Below are 20,133 nucleotides of genomic sequence, written 5' to 3'. Positions count from 1 at the left end.
CAACATTTGTCAGAGGTCATTTGCAAATGCTTTCACGGTTGAAGTCCTGTCTACCAGCTTCACCACAGCTTTTTGGGGTTCAGACACAATTGTTTGAAAAGTCAGACTGCTCCCTCCAAGCCAGTTGAAATTTATCAAGATAGTTGAGGATTAATGAGTGTTCTAAAGATGGAGGCCTTTCCTGCTCCCTTTTTGTTTTCTTTATGCAGCAGCCTTTCTTAAACCATGCCAAGCACCTGCCGAAAGAAAGAAAGAAAGAAAGAAAGAAAGAAAGAAAGAAAGAAAATAATAAAAAGAAACAATAACAAGAAAAACATGACAACATAAACAGATGAAAATATTAAACATCTGTACATATACTATAAGGAATGTTGGGGTGCCTGGGTGGCTCATTCAGTTGAGTATCCGACTTCGGCTCAGGTCATGGTCTCACCATTTGTGAGTTCAAGCCCCGCATCAGGCTCTGTGCTGACAGCTAGGAGCCTGTTTCAGATTCTGTGTCTCCCTCTCTTTCTGCCCCTCCCCCACTCGTGTCCTGTCTCTGTCTCTCTCAAAAATGAATAAACACTAAAAAAATAAATAAATAAAGGAATGTGGCACACCAACATTGCAGGACACTGCAGTTGGGTAGCTTTTCCCCCAAGTTAAATGATATACCTTCATGCTATTTATATTATGAAATTATTGTTGCTAACCAGTTTCCTTGTGGGCTCGTATTATTCTCCGCACTCCATTTTACATGCACTAAAATAGGGTTGGTGGACATAGAATTGACTGCATATTTATTCTAGAAACATTGGAAACTGACAGAGAAGCAGAAAACATACAGATGAGAAAGAAGATAAGTGACCTTAAACCATGGTTTTTAAAGTCATGTTGAAGGATTACTATTAAAAAGCCTTAGGGTTTTGCACAAGTCACTATAGGAAAAGAGTGTGCAATGGAGCACCAACAGTTGGACCTAAGGCTTCTAGACATGAGAAAGAGAAAAAAAGAGAGTGGTATTTCTTTTCTTTCCTTTTCTTTTTTGTCACTTACATGATTCGAATAGTTTTCTTACCTTTTACATTATTATGATTTCGAACTCAAGGCTTACTAAGGTTCCAAATAGGGTAAATTCTCAAATATGCTACAGCGTAAGCCACACGGGTCAAATGGAGACGTGCCAGGTCATCAGGATTAGACTTGAATTATTCAGACAGTGGCCCCATTGCAGCTCATCAAAAATTCGGGCTTGACCTTTTTGCATTTTTAAGTAAGATATAATGTTATTATGGCTATAATCATGCCCTATCGCAACATTGGTATCAAGCAAATAATCGGGTAACAGTATAAATAAAATAAAACCACGTTTTACATTGTATCTATGACATCGGCCTATACAGTAGCAGTTTATAGGCAAGAGCACACTTCTCAAATTTCAGGGGACACCAGAAGCCACTGGAAAGCTTATGGAAACACAGATTTCAAGACCCGAAAGCTCAGAGATTCTAATTCCAATTCTCGGTCTGGTCGTGCTGCCAGGCCACGGATCACCCTTGACGTGGCACTGGTCTACAACACTAACACTCACAGGTGTATTCGTAGAGGTAACTCTTCTCCTTGCCCTCTATGTTCTGCCCTGAGTATAGCCCACTGTGTGTGCTCTTGAGGGGGGAGAGCTTGCACATGTTTCCCCTGATTTCACACCGATCCTGTAATTCAGTTGAGAAATTCAAATACTCATGAACTCTCCGAGACTTAACATTTCCTTAAACTATTGGCGGAAGGTTCACAACACGGATGCTTTTCTGGCCTCAGTTCAGATACGTTTACTCTACATCAATGATCTTTGGGAACTTTGTCCGAATTACTGCTGAAATTGTTTATTTCAGAACTAGGGCGACCAGATCCGCCCCACATCTCTTGAGTGTGAACAGCTTTGTTTTTACAGAGACACTGGCTACAGTAGACCAGACATTCCCATCAGCTGTTTGGTCATTGTGCTTTTTAGTGGAATTATAGCACGTTACAGTATTTTTCTCTGCAGCTTAAACATTGAACAAACCCAGACATCCGGAGATGCTAAAATGAAAAATCTGTTTCCTCTTGCTTTGCCATTTGCCAAGTGAACTCTGTCAGATAGCACATTCTATACATTTGGAGTAAACGAAATTACTCTTAATGTGTTGGCAACATCTGTCACAAAACCCTCTTCAATCTATGGCTTAAATGCATTGGATAAGAATGGATGTGACAGTATATTCAATGAGGCAAAGTTACGGTTGGGGGCACTAGCTTTGCCTTAAGAAACGTAAGGGTTTTTTGTTCTTTTTTCTTTCTCTCTTCCTTGTTTTGTTTTGTTTTCTTTTGTTTAATGCCCTGCACAACACAGAGGAGATTCTGTAATCTCTGATGAGCAAAGTGGCTGACAGACCCCTGTCTTGATTACAGATAACCTGTACTTCAAACCCTCTAAGTTGTCTGTCCCCAGTAAAGTCTCTCCAAGGGGTTCCTGTCTCCTACTTCTGATTTACCCACTGATTGTAAATTTCTTTTTGAAACTGTTAAGGAATCTATGTTCTTAATAATTTGCAGGAATCCTTTCTTCATTGAACATGTTTACTGAATATGAACAAGAATGCATGTTCATACATGTCCTTCCCCAAGAATCCTTATTTTATTGTTCATTTATTTGCAATAAATGGCCTGGTTAGGAAAGGAATGTTCCCCTTAATTGTTTTCCACTTTATGCCTACTGCTGCTATTTACAATTCCAAATTATGAGAAATCTCTTCCTACTCTTCCCTTTGATTGTCAGTTTCTGGTTTGTCCACAGAAGCAACACTCACTCTGTGTCATCTGTAATCAAATGAGTCCCCAAACACTTGATGAGAAAGGATTCTGAGGAGTCCAGACAATCCTTCCTAAATTAATTCCAAATGCAGGCAGTTCAGTCCTTGTATTCTTTCCATGCGTGGATTTTGACTCCTCTGTCATATGCTCACATATCTCATTTGCATACTGCCTCCCAAACGAAGACTAAAGTCTACCTCTTGCCCCACTGGAGAATGAGGTCACCTCTAGGGCACAGAGAAGGAAGTTTTTCCGCCAAACACAATTTGTTCTTTATCTCTGATTTATGATGAACAATCCTTATGTAGCTACAGCAAGCTGATGACAATTGAGGGGTTTCTGGGCTGGTGGCAGTTTAGCTGCTGGAACTTCTAGGGGCAAAATTCTAAGAAGGTAGTCTAAGTTTCAAGCTCGGGAACAGTATTGAAGTCTTGCACCTGCTAAGGATTAGAATGTTGTGAAAAATGCCACTTCTTGCTTGAAAAACAATGCTCTAGGACTTTGTCTTTGCTCTGAGGTTTTTCTATAGTTTATCCCTAAGTGATTTAAGAAGGAGCAGGTTCTTCTTAAAGTGTTTACTGCTGGTCTAGCACAACAAATACCGGAAATAAGGGCCAGAATTTTTGGTGGTGTTGTTGTTTTCTAAGGAAAAAGTAAGGTGGTTTTGTTTAAAGAAATTCAGGCAGCAGGAAGAAAAAGAAAAATTAAGTAAAAGCTTATCTTATTATGTCTCAATTCAAGAAGCGTACTGATGAATGACAGTTCATGGATACACCAAAACAAAACAACAAAAATGAACAGGATGCGTATTTATAAGCTACAGACCTATAAAATAACATATATTTTTTCTGATTGATGCTAGCTCGTGTGCACATGTCCTTGTAAATGATGTTGGCTCTGAAAATCAAGCATTTCCAACTATTTGGCTCAATTTCTGTCCTCCCTCCATATTAACGAAGGGGAGCCCCTAAAGGAAGGATGAGTGAGAACCTGATCTTTTAACAGATACAGTCAGGAAATTAGATTTGGATAATACATACCATGAGGAATTGATCATCCTGAGGAAACGTCCTAAGAAACATTTGCTTGTGGGTAATTTGGGAACTGAGATCCTGCCATCTACGTGAATCTGTCCTCGTTTTAGTTCTTCAAAATGTTCACTTATATGGGGGGAGAAACGTCACATAGTGAGAAAAATGTTTACAGAAAAAAAAATAGCATTCAGATACATAATCATTTTGTTACCACTAGGTGTTTAAATGAGTTGCCATACCATGAGCTTCTATCTGTATTACCATCTTTAAAATACAGCTTTGAAATCCCAAAGATTCTATCCAGCCCTAGCTTTTCAATTAAAAAAAATATATGTTGTTTTGTTCTCCAGGCTAGTCAATTAAGGTAGAGTAAATAGGATGAAGAAAGGAAAGGGCTTGCCCTTTGCTCTACTATCTACGTGCAACTTTGTATACGAACACAAGTTTTTAAAAATGTCTGTTACTTTTTGCATTCCCAAGTTATAATAAATCAAAAAGCATATTCTAGAAGTAGGCCTTTCCTAACACCTTATGAAAAGCTTGACCTGTCTTTTCCACTAATATTTTAGCAGCCTTGCATTTGACCAGCATTTAACAGAGTTCAGTATTCTGTCTTGTTTCAAAAGCACAGATAGAAAGTAGGTCAAAGATTAGGAGGAAAAAACATGGAAAATAGTCGGTCTAATTTTTATATCATTTATGTTAGATTTTAATCTGTCTTTCAAAGAGATCCAGTCAAGAGACTCATCTGAGCCAGCATTATTCTCCTGATAGTAGATTGGATAGAGGTGATCAATAGTTAACCATATAAATCATGGATAAAGGCATCAGCCAAAAGTTACTCTTAGTCAGTATCAAGAGAAACTAGATAATCTCCATAGTATTAATATTTTTCAGTTAGAGAAGTTTGTATTTAGAACAATGAAAGAAGATGCATATGGTATCTTGTAACATTCTATATTCAGTGTTAGAATTGTAAATGATAAATATTTTAGACACATACAGATGTGAGGAAAAAGAGGTCAGTAGTGCTGTCTATTTAGACAAGCACAAACTGGCACGGGTGGATGTAAAAATCATACATGCTTGAGCTTAGCCTTTTCATTAAAAAGCAAGCGCATTTGATGTTGAGACAGTTCACTGTGTTCATTTTTTTTTTAAGTTTCCTTCCTTGTGGAACCTGTTTTCAGATGGACATTGTGTGTGCTTGTAGGGTGCTGTGATTACGCCGACAATGGACCATCCTATGTCAATGCAGGCAGCAAACATGATGGGCCCCCTGACACAACAGATGAATCATCTTTCATTGGGCACAACAGGAACGGTGAGTGGAAGAGTTGGTTTTGTTTTGTTTTCTTGGACTTCTTCAATAAGACGCAATGCTGTCTGTTGTTACTGGCATTATCGGTAACACTGGCTCCGTGCCATTGACTGACACACATTTCAGGTTCCATTATGAATAAGCTGCCTGGTGCATGCGTATTCAGCGTAGGGACACATTCATTCATGTTGACAAGGCTGAAGTTTCCACTGTGTTGCATTGAAATTTGAGTTACTTCGTGTTCATATGACACAGTGTACCAGGCATAATGTCTGTCTGTGGAAAGGTGTCTCTGTGTAATGCACCTGCAAATCTAGAACTTGTAACATAATACACTTGAGCCTGGTTTTCTTTTCCCAGATGCTTACCACTTCAGCTAATGTATTACTCCCCGGTCATTCATAAGTCAGGGGCCAACCTTGACTATGACTAATACATAGAGCTTGTTAATTTACTTTCAGTGTTTAAATCAATGAAAAGTAATTGAGAACTTGACACGATCCAGTTCTTTTATCTTTGTTTTGAATATGTAGACATACATGATGTTGACAAAAAAGAAGGGATTCTACTGTTCTTGATCTTTTTTAATAGGTTTGGATATTTTTGACTACCCATTATTTTCCTTAGGGAACTAAAGTATATAAAAAATGCTTATTACAGCCTTGATTTATATCAACCAGGCATTTGAAATAATAAACAAAATTTTATTTGATTTTTAAAAATCTGTTCAAAGGCAACTCCCCGAATGGCGAAGAGGGAAAATGTCTAATACAACCTGGAATACTTACAATTTGGTTAAATATCGTTTTAGATAATAATGGAAAACATCAAAGTCAATCTCTCATGTGACACTATTGGTTTATTTTGTACAACCGTTAGTGCAGATAATTTCTTCATTTTTTAAAGATGTAGAAATATTTTTAATCTTTTTTTTTTTTTTTTGTCATTGAGGCAGCTTAATTATGATAGAAAGAGCGCTGGACCAGGATTTGGGAGTACTGAATTCAAACCTCGATTGAGCACTGTTCTCTCACTCTGTCTTCGGGGAAATAATCTCTTCCAGTCTCAATTTCCCTCTCCATCTGGCTAAAGTACTGAACATAGTGATATATGGGGGCTCTTTGACTATGTGCCTCAGTGGCTTTAAGCCCATGTCTTCTAGTCACCACTTCTGTGACTCTTCTCAGTTATGCTGGCCTCATCTCCAAATATCTATGTACACTGGCCATATTTGGGAAATGGTACCTTAAAGCAATGGCTTCCTTGTCACATAGATGTGTTGACTCATAGGCTTTTTGGAATGTAAGAAGTTTCTGACATGTCCACTGAGCCCACAAAAATTTGCTCTAAATAGGAAGAAAGTCCATATACCTAAAGGAAAGAGTCACATTATTTCAATAAAGACATTCAGTTTTATTAGCGTAAACAAAGTACCTATCTTGAAGACTTCAGCTGCTGAACTTCTAAAAAGCAGTTGATGATACCTTACCTGTCTGAAGGCAGTCGTTGGATCTAATAATTTCTCAGGTCTCTGACCTAGGCTTTCAAATGTCATGTCTGAGACTACATTTAACTCTACATTGTCGTACAGCTAATTTTCATCAGGTAGATATTTTTTAGTAAGGTGTAAGTGTTATTTGTACTCACTTGGCTCATTTACTAACAAAGCAATTTCCAAGTTTATTGGGAGAAACTGAAGTTTATCGTGTCCGCCCTGTTGACTTCCCTTCATATCAGCCTTCCTCTCCTTGAAAGCATAAATTCTGAACAAGTGAAGTAATGCACTCTTACTATATTGAACGACAGTCTCGGGTCTGGTAAAAGAGTGAATTATAACACAAAGTACACAAACACTGTATAAACCCTACTCATTTGAATTAAAAGCAAAACCAGCTGAGTTGCTGAAGTTCAAATTTGCCAACTAGAAAAAATATAAGAGCTACGTTAATTGAGAATATGACTGAATCTTTTAGAGAATTGAAAAATAAGGTAAAATATGTAGAATAGATTCAGAATTACAATAGTTGCTGATTCAATAACATATATTAAGTATGATTCGTATTTGAGCATTTTCAACAAGAACACATTCATATGAGATCATAATTTTTACCCAGCTAGTAATAGCCAAATTACTTAATAATAATATATACCCCCTCCCTTTCTTCGAGAGCAGAAGTTTTAAGCAGGTGGCTTATTTTGAACACTACATTTCTTCTAGTTTTGTTTTTTATCTCGTTCTTTGCCCCCTTCACGTTTATATTAAATCATGCTTAGGTACATCATAAACTTTGTGTAAACAGATATTTTGTCAAGGGTTAAAATTCCATAAGGCTCTGGAAAAGCAGAGAGAAAACATTACTATTCTGTTGATGTTTAGTGTCCAGAATACTGTTATACTCTTTTCTCAAACTATCAGTCTTATACTTGGATATGCTGTCGTAGATTCCTTTCATCTGAATTTTTGATTGGCATTTGTAGTGGATATTATGCAATTGAAATTGATTCTTTTTTTTTTTAATTGGTTCTTTTAGTCAAATTTCTCCACCTTACTGCATCTTTTCAATTGTTTTATCTACTGCTCGGAAGGTAGGCTGGTGTTACGGAAAGAACAGTGGGCATTGGAGGTAAACTTGAGTTCAAAGCCTGGCTCTGCCCCTTATTAGCTATGCATGTTAGGTTTCTTAACCTCTCTGAACTTTTATTTCCTCTTTTGTCAAGGGGGAAAATAGTATTTACATCGCAGTGGTGTTGTGAGCATTAAGTGGGATGATATATGTAATATACCTAATACAGTGTGATACCCACTAGATGCTTATCAAATGAGCTGCCTTTACCCCACTATCTCCGGTGGCTTCATAACGTGGGAATTTAGTCCAAGTCACCAGAAGGGGGTAGAACACCACCAAGGCCATAGAACAACTCTCTGGCCTGCTCTATTTCATTTGGCACCACTTAGTTCTTTCGAGTTTCTATTCCTTAGCTTCTAATTCTTTCAGGGTTGTAAACCCAAAAGTCCAGAGAAACCAACTAGGTCACATGAATGAATAAAGTTGACTAAGTTCAAGCAAGAAACCCTAGAAATATATAATCAAATTTGGTCTATACTTCTTGTCACAGCCATAGTCATGCAATATAAATACACATTATATTGGAGAGTATATTTTAAATTAGAGATATTTTCATGCAATGATAACATCATCTCTTCCTGAGTATTAGAGGAGTCAGTCGTAGGGAGAGGGGGTACCTTGGCAGCCTGGGACACAGATGCCTTGTCCTAAAGGGCAGCCCCTGCTCAACTCTAGACAGTTATTGCTACATGGACATAAGGACCGAAGGTGGCCTCACCTTCCAGTTTTTTAAGATTAAGCTAATTATTTGCATTTTAACAGAAAATCTCCCTATATTTGAATATCAGACCAGTTCGTCCTAAGTCCTCTTAGTTTGTGACTTCTGCCCACTGTTTTCCTCATTCTCTCTGACATCTCTGGCCATTGCTTCTTCTTTTCTTTCACAAGATGCTGAGCCAGGGTTTCATTTTTAACTTCTCATTCAAACATGATTTCCTTAAGCAAGCTCATCCACCCTCTTGGTTTTGAACTCTGCCTTCTATGCTGAAAATCCCTAAATCTGAGTCCTCAATGCTAACCTCATCTTAGACTTTTAAAATCATTTAACCAACAACTTGCTAAATATCTCCACGTAAATCTCCTTCTGACATCTCAAAGTCGGTACAACCCAAACTAATTTCATGAGTTTCCCTGAACTTCCTTTCCACTGACCCTCTTCCTTTTATGGGTTTCTGCTCCTTATTCCTTCTCAAGCTAATCCCATGACCCAGGCAGTCAAACGCTGTACTTAGGACTCAGTCTAGGTTCTTTCCTTTTCCCTCACCACCATTTACAACTTTTAAAGATCCACCAGTTCTGTCCCATAGACGTTTGTCAAATACATCCGCTCCCCCACATTTGTGGAGTCTCTACCTCCCTAGTTTGCTCCAATCCATTTTCTACCATGTTGCCACAAGCAATCTAAGATTATCTGACCAATGTTTCTGTCCTACCTGTAACTTTTCAGAGTCTTTCAGATGTTCTGAGCTCACTGAAACTCTGCAAAACAAGGTGTGAGCAGTTGTGGGAGCCTTAGGCCATAGGTCATGTTCCACTTTTCTGAGATCCCTGAGGTAAAGGAGTATATTAAGCCAAAGCCTCTTTCTTTACCTTCATAAAATTCGATATACTTGACTCCCCCATCACCCCCAATTTTAAAATGGATACCATGTAGTTTATTTAACTTATCTCTACCATTTGCCACCTCAAATGGCTCTCTACCCATTTTTAAGCTAGACAGAATCTGCAGGCCTTTAAAGAAACGAATTGTATGCAAGCAGTGTAACTTTTATCCAAGGCTCTGATGACCTTGAAGAATTCTCTAGCTTTTCTGCTTTTGTTTATTTTTTGTCACAGGATTCCCTCTATAGAACCAAAGCACTGTTATCCATAACTTCTTATCAGTCTATTGTGAGCTTTCGCAGAAACCACTGGGGATTTTGCTGTGTTATGAGAACCTCCAAATTGCATGACAATCTTGTTTTACAAGTTTCTTATCTCCTTTTCATTTGTTCAGTTGGTGGTCACCAGTGGCTTCCAATGTCACCAGAATCTATTCAGAGAAGTAAAAAGTTTTTGTTCTGCAGGCTCCTTATCTGCAGTTGTGTTTGTGCTCTCCAAACCACTGGTGATTTGTGAGGTCACTGGTTTCCCATGGTGTCACCATAGCCACTCACAAAGATAATCTTCTAATTGTAGTCCATTATTCACCATAGTTCTCTACATTTTTCAGTCACACCATTTCATTCTTACTGCTGTCAAATTCTAATGGTCTCAGGTGAAAATCCTGAATTATTAATTTTGCTTAGAGATTGTCTTTCTTTAAGTACTAGCTATGAACAGGAGTATTAAGGCTGACAGTGATAAAAAGCAACACACGCTATTAGGTGGGCTCAGAATTAGGAAATAGTATTATAAATTCATAAGTGGTAGTGAGTATACTTGCCGGGAAAGTATCGATTAATTAAAAAATGGTCAGATACAAGAAAGAAAATACAGATAAAAGCAAGTGGTTTTAAAAATTTGTTTTAGTCTTAGCATATGATAGATGCACTCTAATGGTAGTCTTAGAAACAATAAATACGCATTCAGTGAAGGTCAAATACTGTGAAAGTTTATTTGCAAATATTAAGCTTTTACTATTTATAAAAAATGGATTCTGAATTCAAATACATTAGCAACAGAATACAAAGCCCCAATAGATAAAATGCCAAATAACATGAATAGGGTAATGAAGGAAGAAACAGGATGCCAAAAAGCATATGAAAAAATAGTAATTAAAGACACAGTGAGTTAATCAAATATTCAAATGGACCCATACACATAACCCGTTAAATGATGTTACCAAGATAAAACATATTGCTGATGAAGGTGTGAGGAAATGAACATTCTCAATCACTGATGGTGTGATGATAGAAATCTAAATTTGTAAAAGTGTCTGTTGAACAGCAAAGTGGACAGTCAAGACACCTCAAAACAGCTCTGCCGACTCACCACACAGTTACAGTTTTGAGAAGGTATCCTATGGAAATGCTCTAAAATAACAGAAAAGCCTTTACACCTAAGAAGTATCTGGCCCAGTGTTCTTTATAATGTCTAAGAAGTAGAATGATTAAATAAATCATAATCCATCCATGAACCAGAATGTGAGGCAGCATGAAGTTATAGGAGTTTAAGATGGGAAAAGTATTATTTATAATCTTAAGTCCAAGAGCAGGATGTAAATTTTCACGTGTGGAGTATCAACTATGAACAAAATATTTATGAAATAAGGCTGTAAGAAATATAAAATAAGTGTGGCTATTTCTGGATAATGGGATTAGAGATCATTTCTATTTTAATCATTTTACTTTTCTACATTCTCCAAGTATTCAACAATGAGCATGATTTACTTTTATGATTTATTTTTAAATGTTAAAAATATATTCTTGGGAAATGACTAGTGACATGGTCTTTAAATCAACTTTTTTTAGTTCGTAGTAATAATGTGTGATTACAGTTTTTTTTTAAAGGTATTAGGAAATACTACCACTATGAATAAAATATTTGAAGGCCCTTTCAATATGATTCTGCTTATTCCAGATTTGGAGATTATTATGATCAACTCACATTCACATACCTGTTTTGAGACACAAAGTAACTCATGCCCAAGGTTTATTTGCATTTGAATCTTTGATCCATGTTGGATTTTGCTGGTCCAAAGTGCCTTGCAATGTCCAAGTTTTATTGTATCTTCTCACATGCCATTTGCTTTTGAAAGGGGGATTATCATCATCCTTTTGTGGCAAGGAGATAAAATGGGGAAAGATAGGAAAATAAAGTTTGAGGTTTTAGTTTTTAAAAATGCAATGAATACTGGTTATGTGAATAGAATAAGGGTCACACAAGAGCATGTATTTTATTTAATCATGTTCTAGAAGTTTATTTGAATATGAGCACTACCTGATCCCTTTTACACAGTTTACCTCTCTAAGGGGAGTTGGGGCCATTTTTAGAAGGGGGGCCTTGGGCCATAAGCCATGTCCCACTTACCTTTTTTAAGATGCTTGGTTTAAAGAATTGTGTTAAGCCAAAGTTTCATCTTCAAAACACAGATGTATTTGGCTTCATATAACCTGCAAGTCTGACATGGATGCGATGTAGTTTAAGTTAACCTTTCCCTACTATTTGCCACTTCCAATGCTATGACACTTTGGAAAAAGATGGCAATCATCTGCTGAATGGATTCTTTTCTATTTATCTCTGCTCTCACGATTGCAGCACACGAAGCTCCTTGGCCTTGTCCAACAGCCACTGGTATCAGAGCCAGAGCTGAGTGATTACTAACAAAATCCTAGTCTCAAAGTGCATCAGTCTCCATAGAGTGTGGGAGTCTACAAATTTTTCACTTATCTCTTTTAAAATTTCAGTTCTTTTGTTCTCCTGAACTTCGTTTCACATTGTGCTCTGGGCCCCTTCCAGATGGGCTCCTTTGTAGAACATTTGTGTCAACCAGAGAGGGTAAAAATGCCACATTGATTTCCCAATGGAGGGGCCCAAATGATGACGCACTGAGGAAGCTGACAGCGTTCTAGGATAGCATGTACTGCTCTGGCAGGTCACAACGGGGCCTAACAACAGGTACCATGTGACAGTACTGGGGACCATTGTATCAACTATAAACTAGGGATCATAGTCCCTAGTTGAGTGTTTCAAGGCAGGGGGCTTAGGCAATCATATGACATACAGTGGGCACTTCCACGTTTTAGAGCTAAGATTCTATTTTATTTTCTTTTGTACTTCATTGCATTCTCTCTCATGCTCTTTTCATTCAAAGATTCAGTCCCAAGACAGGATTATGATACTCCACCAGCTGTTGTGTCAGGTAGGAAAATTCTAATTCCTTTAAGATTTGATTGGAGGGGAGAGATGGAGGTTGCCTGGTTTTCTCCAAAACTCTTTAAAGCAGTGATTCTCAATAGGGCTGGGTACAAGGAATTTAAATTTTAGCTCTGGGATTGAGAGTGGGGTAGTTTATGTGGTTCAGAAAAAAGTACCTTTACTATTCCAATCCAGTTTTGTATATGGAAAATAAGTATGTTGTTTTTAAAATAAAAAGTAAAAGCTCAAAGATATTTGGTCTGTGAAGAATACACAGAAAATAGAGTCTATGTTCTGTGTATCAGTGATTCTCACTGTTAGGAGGGTTCGTCACAATTTCTGGGAAGTGGGGAAAGGATATTCATGTTTATCAAAAGAGGGCACAGCTTAATAAAAAATAGTTTGAGAAGCACTGCTTTAGAGACCAGAATTCTGCTGAAATCAGAAAGTCATTCCATTTTGCTTGCTCGGCACCCAGCATAGTGTCTGACACATAGTAGGTGCTTAATATAATTGTTTGTTGAATGAATCAAAAGGTCAAGTTTGTTCCAAAAATGGTATTTTGGATATTGAAAGAGAATCTGCCAATGTTGTATCCGTACAACAAAGTGGCAGAGGTTGATTTGAGAATGCGTTAGCATCTTGAGGATTTTAATTAGCAATATTTAAATTGTTTCATAAAATTCAGCGGTCCAGTTTGTAAGAGGGTATATGTATATGAAGAGGTTCGTTTTTTGTTTTGAACTGTACAGATTCCTCCTCTGTGCTTTCGCCTTAATTTTGAATTTTGGTTTCTTGCAAAGAGGAAAATGGGCATAATTTTTCATTTTTGTTTATTTTTTTAACTAAATAAAATACTGGCAGCCTAAGGAGATTTGAACTCTTTGATCCTTTGATGTGTTAGATGATGAGGACATAAAATCTAAACCAAGAAGGGCATTGGTGTGACAGAGCAAGAGACGAAGGCCAGAAATAGAACGAAAGAGCCCAAAGGGCAGTGAAGTCTGGCAACCGAACAGTAGTTTTCAAGCAGAGAACACTGTGTTCTTGACCACCTGGTTTGCCTGACCCAGAATCTGAAGGGTAATCCATTTCTCATGTCTTGTGGACTTGTTTAATTATGCTCATGGCTGAATACTCATCTCAGAAATCCAATGGAGAAACAACGAGTTAGCTTTCAGCTGTAAAGTCACTTTGCTTCTCTTGAAGATCTCTACAAATTGTCATTAATTAAATATCACTTATCTTTCCCAAAGTGTATTACCTGTCATATCTTAATGTGCCTATTTCATTTAGGATATGGGATCCCTGAGAAGATACTTTGTTCAATGCATAGAGTCTTTATTTAACATGTGGCTTCCACTCTTGATAATTCTCTAATATTCATCTTGGTGAAAGACACAAATTGGAACTTCCTTCAATTAAGTTTCCTGATTTCACTTTCAAGAACTAAGTGAACAACAACAACAAAAAGGAAACATCAAGAGCGCTTCCTAGGTATCAGCCATCGGTCAGGCTCTTACACAGATCAGTTGAGGCAGGACACCCGGCTGCTTGGAGCTCCCACGTAACTCCATAGACAAGTACCACTGAAAGTTCTTCAGCAGAGAAATAACTTGATCAAAGTAGTGCTTGGAGAAACTTCATCTGGCAATTTTGTGTGTGCCTAAGGAACAGAAAAACAATAACAGAATAGTTAGCAAAGCCAAATATGATATCATTAGAATAAAAAAAATGATGACATTTCAGCTGTAGAGCATGAAGGAAGAGACTAATATAGACGTAATAGAAAATAATAACATGGGGAGTGGGGAGTGTTACAGTCACTTCCCCCTTACAAGTTTGGAGTGGTGGTTTGACATTTTACCAATTTGCATGGACATCTTTGGCATCTTTGGTCTACAGCTAAATAAAAAGAGACTTCCCTTCCAAGAGTTTGTCAGTTATCCAGTGGGCATAACTTGAATGACTTTTGAAAAATAGTGTATCCTTTGTCCAACCATTGACCAAACCAGTCACATAAAACAGACAGAGGTGTTGTAACAGTTTCCTCTCATATCTCCCAATATGCCCATTTTGGACAATTCAAATAATCGGTTCTTTGGCAGGTGCCAGAGCTGACTCAACTGCCATAATGTATCTGAGTTCAAGGCATCTGCTTCGTGATCTACAGAGACATAACCCAACCTAATATCATTTAGTCAACCGAGTATCAAACACTTATTGAACACCTTCTGAGTGCTAAACACTACACCTGGATACAAAGATGACTAGAAAATGGACCAATGGTAAAAAAAAAAAAAAATCATGGTCTAATGTAATATTGCTGTTATGGTGGTTGTCATTGCTTGTGATGTTTCAATGTGTAAAGTATGAAGGAGCCAAAATCTAGAATCTAAAAAGAAGATCAGGAATAAGGTGAATTCTGAGCTGGATTGGGAAGGGCAAATAGGACTTGAGCAGTTGAACAAGAGTGGGAAAGGCACACAAAGGGAACAGGACAGGATATGTAAAGTCTTGGAGACAAAAATATGTAGGGTGATTTTCTGGTAGTCAGTTACCTGGCATTTTGGGGATGAATAGGCTAGGTCAGGGTAAATCTGATTTTAGGCAAGGACTCTTTTTGAGTCACAGGTCACCTTGTTCTTTTATTTATTCAAATAATATTTACCGGGAGCATACTATGTGGCCATCATTGTGGTGGGGGCTAGGGATACAGCTTCCTTCTAAGATCCTAGGGTTGAATTAGGAATTTAGGTACAAACAGATGATTACAATACAGTTCAAAATTGTTTCTATATAGACAAATATGTTTAAGTTTGTAAATTCTTCAATAAGGTGCCTGAGTTAAAAATCTACATATGTCACTAGTTGTACAACCTTGTGAAAATTACTTCTCTGTAGCTTATATCACTTATCTGAAGAAATAAAAACAATTACCTCATAAGGTTATTGTGAGCATTACAGATGTTAAGACACATAGCCCACTGAGAACAGATGCTGGCATAAAATAAGTGTTCAAATGTTATTAGCAACAAGTATATTAATCATTCTTGTTACAAGGTATTGTGGTGGCACAAAGAGAAACATCAACATACCGTAGAGAATTCAGGAAAAGGAGAAGAAACCTCTAAGTGGAGACATAAGAATACGTGGGGATTATCCAAGTAAAAAATAAGTTGGAGAAGAAAAGCTTCAGACCAAGGGGGCAGCATATACAAAGGCTTATGGTTAGCAGGGTAGGGCAAATTCAAGGAACTAGAGATGGTCCACTGGGGCAGAGACACAAAGAGAGATGGGGAATAGAGAATACAAGCCTGGAGAAATAAGATGGGAGCAAAATCAACAGATATGGTTACTTGAGCTGCATCCTGATGGCAATAAATACTAAAAGGTGTTAAGTTGGAGACTGACATGACCACCTAGATACAGTGTGGTGAATGCATTTAAGAGACACAAAACTAGAAAAGGGGATCAGAACTCAAGAACCCAAGTATGAAATGAAATTAGCACGTGCTCAAGCTGTGGAGATGAGAATGGATTGTTAACAAACTTGTGACATATGAACTGACTGGCTGTCAGAATAGAAGGATAGACAAGAGTTGAGGTAGTTCCTTAAGTTCCTGGCAACTCAATGGCCTGAGGTATCATTTGCTGAGATCTGAACCAGAGGACAGATGATCAAGTTTTGCAGGAAAGAAGCCAAGTTCAATGTAGTACATGTTGAGCTTGAGAGGTCTATGAGGCATCCAAATGGAAATAATCAATGAATATTTGGATATGTGTGTCTGGAGCTTAGAAGACACCTCTTAGCTAGAGATGATTTTTAAAGTTAACCATGGAATTAAGTCACGTCACCCAGAGAATGTGCTTAGAATGAAGAGAAGTAGGCAGATCCTTGAAAATACAAAGCGTGCAGAAAAAAGGAGCCTAAAATAAAGATTGGGAAAGACAAGTACAGACACAGAAGGAAAACCAAGATTATAAGGTTTCAAACGAAGCCAAAGCAAGTTGAAAGTTTTTTTTTCTTTTTTTTTTTTAACGTTTATTTATTTTTGAGACAGAGAGAGAGCATGAACAGGGGAGGGTCACAGAGAGAGGGAGACACAGAATCTGAAACAGGCTCCAGACTCTGAGCTGTCGGCACAGAGCCCGACATGGGGCTCGAACCCACGGACCGTGAGATCATGACCTGAGCCGAAGTTGGACGCTTAACCGACCAAGCCACCCAGGCGCCCCAAGTTGAAAGTTTTTCAAGAGAGGACTGTGCAGTAAGATGAGTCCTTAAAAGAAGTCATTGGATGTAGTTACATAGAGAGCACTTAATGGGGTGGTGGTAAGGGGAAGGGCAGAGATAGTGAATATCCTTAAAGGAAGTAGATGTAGCAAGTGCCAGAAACTGAACAGATTTGGCTTTGAAAAAGAGTAGAGAAGATAAAACCAAACAAATGGAGAATGGAATTGATTGATGTACTGATTTTTTAAGATTCTTTCAGGTGGGAAATATTTGGTCATGACAGAAAGAAGCCAGGAAAGCATTCTAAAGTCTGAAGATGTAATTCATAAAAGGCAGGAGTGATAGAACTAGGTCAATGAGGAAGGCAGACATCTCTTGTGGGAATGTGGGAGGGCGGGAGGAAGGCACGATGTTTGTGCCTATAAGTCCGTAAAAGTAGGAATAGGAAATGAAATGACTTTTCATGAGATAAATACTATTAGGATGTGAAGTATTAAGTGACATCTTCTGAGAGCAGGTGGGAAATGGCATGGGAAAGGATCTAAGAGAAGAGAGATTTGGAAAACTGTGGAGTAAGAAAGCCAATTACCAACACATACAAAGTTTGAGGGGCAGTACCGTAAGTTCATCAGAAGCTAAAGATTATGGATTTTTGTGATGCCAATCTGTGAGGATGTTTGATTTTCCACTGTGGTGATCAGTGGCCAGGAAGGCAGACAGGTGGATTAATCCAGGGCTAAGGCTTTACTGACTGCAGTGAGAAAAAGGCCAATATGTGCTGCCAATATTGGGAAGAGAGTGATTGAGTGACAAACCGCAGTTTCCCAGATCAATAGAAAGAGAATAGAGGGCTGTATGGGGTGGGCGAGAGGGAGAAACAGGGAAGATGGATTTCAGATTACAGATAATGAACTGTTTCTCAGCAAAGTCAAGGTCATGAGAGCAAGTGGCCAAAAGGTGGAAATGAGGTGAAGGTGACAGTTAAAGAAATCAAGTAGTAGGAACAGAAGAGGCCACTTTTGAAGTACTTTTGTATGCCTGAATTTTTTTTGTTTTTTGATACTAATAAGATGTGGGCCCATCACTGAAAGAATTGATAGAACATTTCTGGAACACATTACAAAAACCCTAAAGACTTTTCCCCTCAGAATTTTAAAGAATGAAGTTGTTTCCAGAACACTTGGAATACAGACCTAATTAAAGGGAGAAGAGTATATTGGATCAGTGTTCTTCAGGGCATGATTTGTGTATCACTATAATGCCTCACATGATTTTAGGAGTGCAGGGACTCAAACTTGATAGTTTTGCTCCAGCAGCTGTATGGTTAGTTCAATGTGAATTTGAATAATGTGGAATAAGTCCATCAAACACATAGCTCAAGGGATGCTTTGCTGAGGAAAAGTTTAAGGTAAACAGTTAAAATGTGAATACATTTTTTAAGTTTATTTATTTTGAGAGAGAGAGAGAGAAGAAAGAAAGTGAGGGAGGGGCAGAGAGAGGGAGAGAATCTCAAGCAGGCTCTGTACAGAGCCCAACGCAGAGCTCGAACTCACCAACCATGAGACCATGACCTGAGCTGAGACCAAGAGTTGAACGCTTAACCGACCGAGCCACCCAGGCGCCCTGTGAATACATACATAAATAAGTAAACCAACAGTAATTCAGGAAGAACAGGGGTACGGCAAGTGTGGCGATGTCGAAGAGAAGTAGCTACCGTTTGGGAAATGGAGTCCTAGATTTCCTTCATAGGAGGCACCGTTCCTTGTCCAAGTCTCTGCTCCACCTTACTGAGCTCATTTCAAGGACTGAAGACAGAAGGCTGGAACTACCCTGTATATTTTCACGCAGAATCACAGGAACCTGTTCTCTTGGTAGTGTTTCTTTTCCTTAATGATTGTAACCTCTTAAAAATATCCTCCTCTTTTAGGCAAATTTGAATGAAAAACGGGAGAATACAACATCATTTTTTTTCTAGGCACCGTTGGATTTTAGGAGGAACATAGGAAAATTCCCATTTGTTGTCAAATTTGTTGTCAAATTTCTATTCCAGTTGCTCTTACCTGAATTTTTCTGAAGGACATCATCAAGAAATCAAGCAAAAGACTGCTATGGACAGAGAACTGAAGTAGAAACAAAATCCATTCTTCTTTTTTTTTGTTTTTTAATTTTTTTATGTTTATTTTTGAGATAGAGAGCAAGCATGGGAGGAACAGAGAGAGAGAGAGAGAGAGAGAGAGAGACAATCCCAAGCAGGCTGCATGCTGTCAGCGCAGAGCCCGACGTGGGCCTTGAACAAAGGAACTGTCAGATCATGACCTGAGCTGAAATCAAGAGTAAGACACTTAACCAACTGAGCCACCCAGGTGCCCCTCCATTCTTCTTTTCTAAAAACCTTAGAGTTCAAAATTTGAACTTGTGTTTGGGAAAAATGAAAAAAGAAAAAAGAAGCCAAAAAATGCAAAGGAATGCATCAATTATGGAGCATATATTCATTTCCTGTCATATCTTTTCTACATGCCAGCTAAAATAGGCTGAGAATAGTCAGTGTTATCAGGACAACTTTACAATGAGGTTTCACAGAAAAAGCATATGTAAATCATAATATAGTTACACTCAGCAGTCAAATACGAAGTCCTTAAGAGTCAGGTTTCTGGACAGGGAGTCGTGCTCTAAGAATGAAGTCCTTTTCAGGGGTGCCTGGGCGGCTCAGTCAGTTAGGTGTCTGACTTCAGCTCAGGGCATAATCTCGTGGTACATGAGTTCGAGCCCCGTGCTGCTGGGCTGTGTGCTGACAGCTCAGAGCCTGGAGCCTGCTTTGGATTCTGTGTGTGTCTCTCTCTCAGCCCCTCCCCTGCTCCTGCTCTGTCTCTCTGTATCTCTCAAGAATAAATAAACAGTTAAAAAAATTTTTTTTAAAAAGTGAAGTCCTTCCCAGGGATACTTGTCCAGATTAAGGACAAATTCATTGCTAAAACAGCACACAGCTTTGTTGCACACTGTTTTCGCTAGCCAATAGCATCAGTTTGCATTGGAGAGCCTCAGTAGTTTGGAATTGGTGATGCTCTCTCCCAAAGATTTGGTTGAAGCCTATCTATACACTGCCTCTTCTTGGGTGGGAATCACTTTAATTTTTTTAATTCCACTATTATTATTGGGAGGGGGGTGGGAATCATTTTCTAAAACTAGCCCATAATTAGGGGCGGGGACATGTTCAAGCCCCTTCAGAGAACAAAACACCAT

At 38.3% G+C, this 20,133-nt stretch overlaps 1 protein-coding gene and 1 long non-coding RNA gene across 7 annotated transcripts in view; one reads left to right on the top strand and one right to left on the bottom strand.

Moving 5' to 3' along the window:
- Positions 1-20,133, top strand: part of RBMS3 (RNA binding motif single stranded interacting protein 3) — a 727,926-nt gene that overhangs the window by 649,358 nt on the left and 58,435 nt on the right. For 4 of the 6 annotated variants that reach the window (XM_047874915.1, XM_047874913.1, XM_047874916.1 and 1 more), the window contains exons 11-12: positions 5,083-5,193; positions 12,613-12,660. In XM_047874915.1, coding sequence (XP_047730871.1) covers positions 5,083-5,193; positions 12,613-12,660 — 159 coding nt within the window. The remainder of the gene's footprint in view (positions 1-5,082; positions 5,194-12,612; positions 12,661-20,133) is intronic. The other 2 variants (XM_047874917.1, XM_047874918.1) reach the window with 1 other exon arrangement.
- LOC125174893 (uncharacterized) overlaps positions 10,392-20,133 on the bottom strand; it is an 89,781-nt gene continuing 80,039 nt past the window's right edge. The window contains exon 2 of the long non-coding RNA XR_007155595.1: positions 10,392-14,322. This is a non-coding gene — a long non-coding RNA (uncharacterized LOC125174893). The remainder of the gene's footprint in view (positions 14,323-20,133) is intronic.

The sequence above is a fragment of the Prionailurus viverrinus genome, chromosome C2 (genome assembly GCF_022837055.1).
Source record: "Prionailurus viverrinus isolate Anna chromosome C2, UM_Priviv_1.0, whole genome shotgun sequence".
NCBI classification, from domain to species: Eukaryota; Metazoa; Chordata; class Mammalia; order Carnivora; family Felidae; genus Prionailurus; species Prionailurus viverrinus.
This window is presented reverse-complemented; position numbering and strand designations above follow the sequence as displayed.